General features: G+C 34.5%; 1 protein-coding gene across 1 annotated transcript in view; it reads right to left on the bottom strand.

Annotated features, from left to right (window-relative positions):
• Window positions 1-1,258, bottom strand: part of TDRD7 (tudor domain containing 7) — a 58,266-nt gene that overhangs the window by 45,161 nt on the left and 11,847 nt on the right. The window contains exon 5 of the mRNA XM_012638260.1: window positions 513-730. Within this exon, the coding sequence (XP_012493714.1) occupies window positions 513-730 (218 nt within the window). The remainder of the gene's footprint in view (window positions 1-512; window positions 731-1,258) is intronic.

Below are 1,258 nucleotides of genomic sequence, written 5' to 3'. Positions count from 1 at the left end.
GGGGAGGAGGGAGGAGGGGACGGGTATTTGTATACACAAGGAGTGCAATGCGCACCACCCGAAGGATGGACATATTTGAAACACAGACTTGGGAGGGGGGGACCAAGGGCAACATACGTAACCTAAACATCTGTACCCCCAAAATAGGCTGAAATAAAAGAAAAATAATTATTACTAGAAAGTTCAAGTTATTAAAATGGCAAAGCTATCAGTGTTTATTGGTAACAGTTCAATCAATACAAAATGGTATATTATCTCATAGTCAGTACATTTTTAGAATAATTTAAAACAAAGTATATAAAAACAGCAATTACAAAATCCAGAGCCCTCAACCTTGACATACTTCTATAAATAAGAACTGACATATGTTAATCTTAGAGATAAAGATTAATGAGGCAACATATGTAAACTGCTTAGTGCCCTCTGGATAAAAAGTAACATGACTAATAACTCAATATCTGAAAGTTGGGCAGGGAAGAGGTATCAGAAGGGAGGAATAAACAAAAACATACCGTGCAAACATGAGGCCAGTTTTCACACTGTTGTAAAATTCCTTGATTAAGGTCTTCTTTATATAACTCTTTGTAAAAATGTGGAAGCTTAGATATCCAAATGCCATTGTTATGCTTGTTTAGTATTTCCTTTATTCGGTTTTGAACCTCATCCATTTTATAAGTGTAAGAGGCAGGAGGCGTGACATTTGGTTTTTCAACAGTCTGATTTAAATTATCTTTAAATTAAAAAAATGATAGAATTACCAAAATGCTTAACGTTTTAGATTACCCTCATTACCTAGTATCTGTGTCTTCAGACTTTGTTCTGCTGCGGGCATATGGTGGCCAAGGGACTGAGAAGGGAGCAGGATTAGGCAAAGCAGCACCATGACAACCTTATTCTAAATTTTAACCCTGAAATAACCAGCTGGGTCAAGAGGCACCCACAGAGGGAAACTAGCCCCTTTATATGGCATGATGCTTTCAACATCAGGATGATTCTGCTAAGTAAGGAATAATTAACTTTATTATTTAACCAACTATTTTCTATCTGTAACTAAGGAAGATTAAATTTTAGACAACATTGGTATATATGCGACGTTGAATTTAAAGCTATATTCCACAAAGCATACGAATACTGCCTTAATTGTAAGATTGAAGAACATTTTATAGAAGATAAAAAATTGTACAGGTTTGAAGATTATAATCATTTTTCACCTTTATCAATGAAAACAAATAATTTAGCAATATATAGAAGTTCAAAA

This window comes from Propithecus coquereli, unplaced genomic scaffold, assembly GCF_000956105.1.
Source record: "Propithecus coquereli isolate 6110/MARCELLA unplaced genomic scaffold, Pcoq_1.0 Scaffold128, whole genome shotgun sequence".
Lineage (NCBI taxonomy): Eukaryota > Metazoa > Chordata > Mammalia > Primates > Indriidae > Propithecus > Propithecus coquereli.
This window is presented reverse-complemented; position numbering and strand designations above follow the sequence as displayed.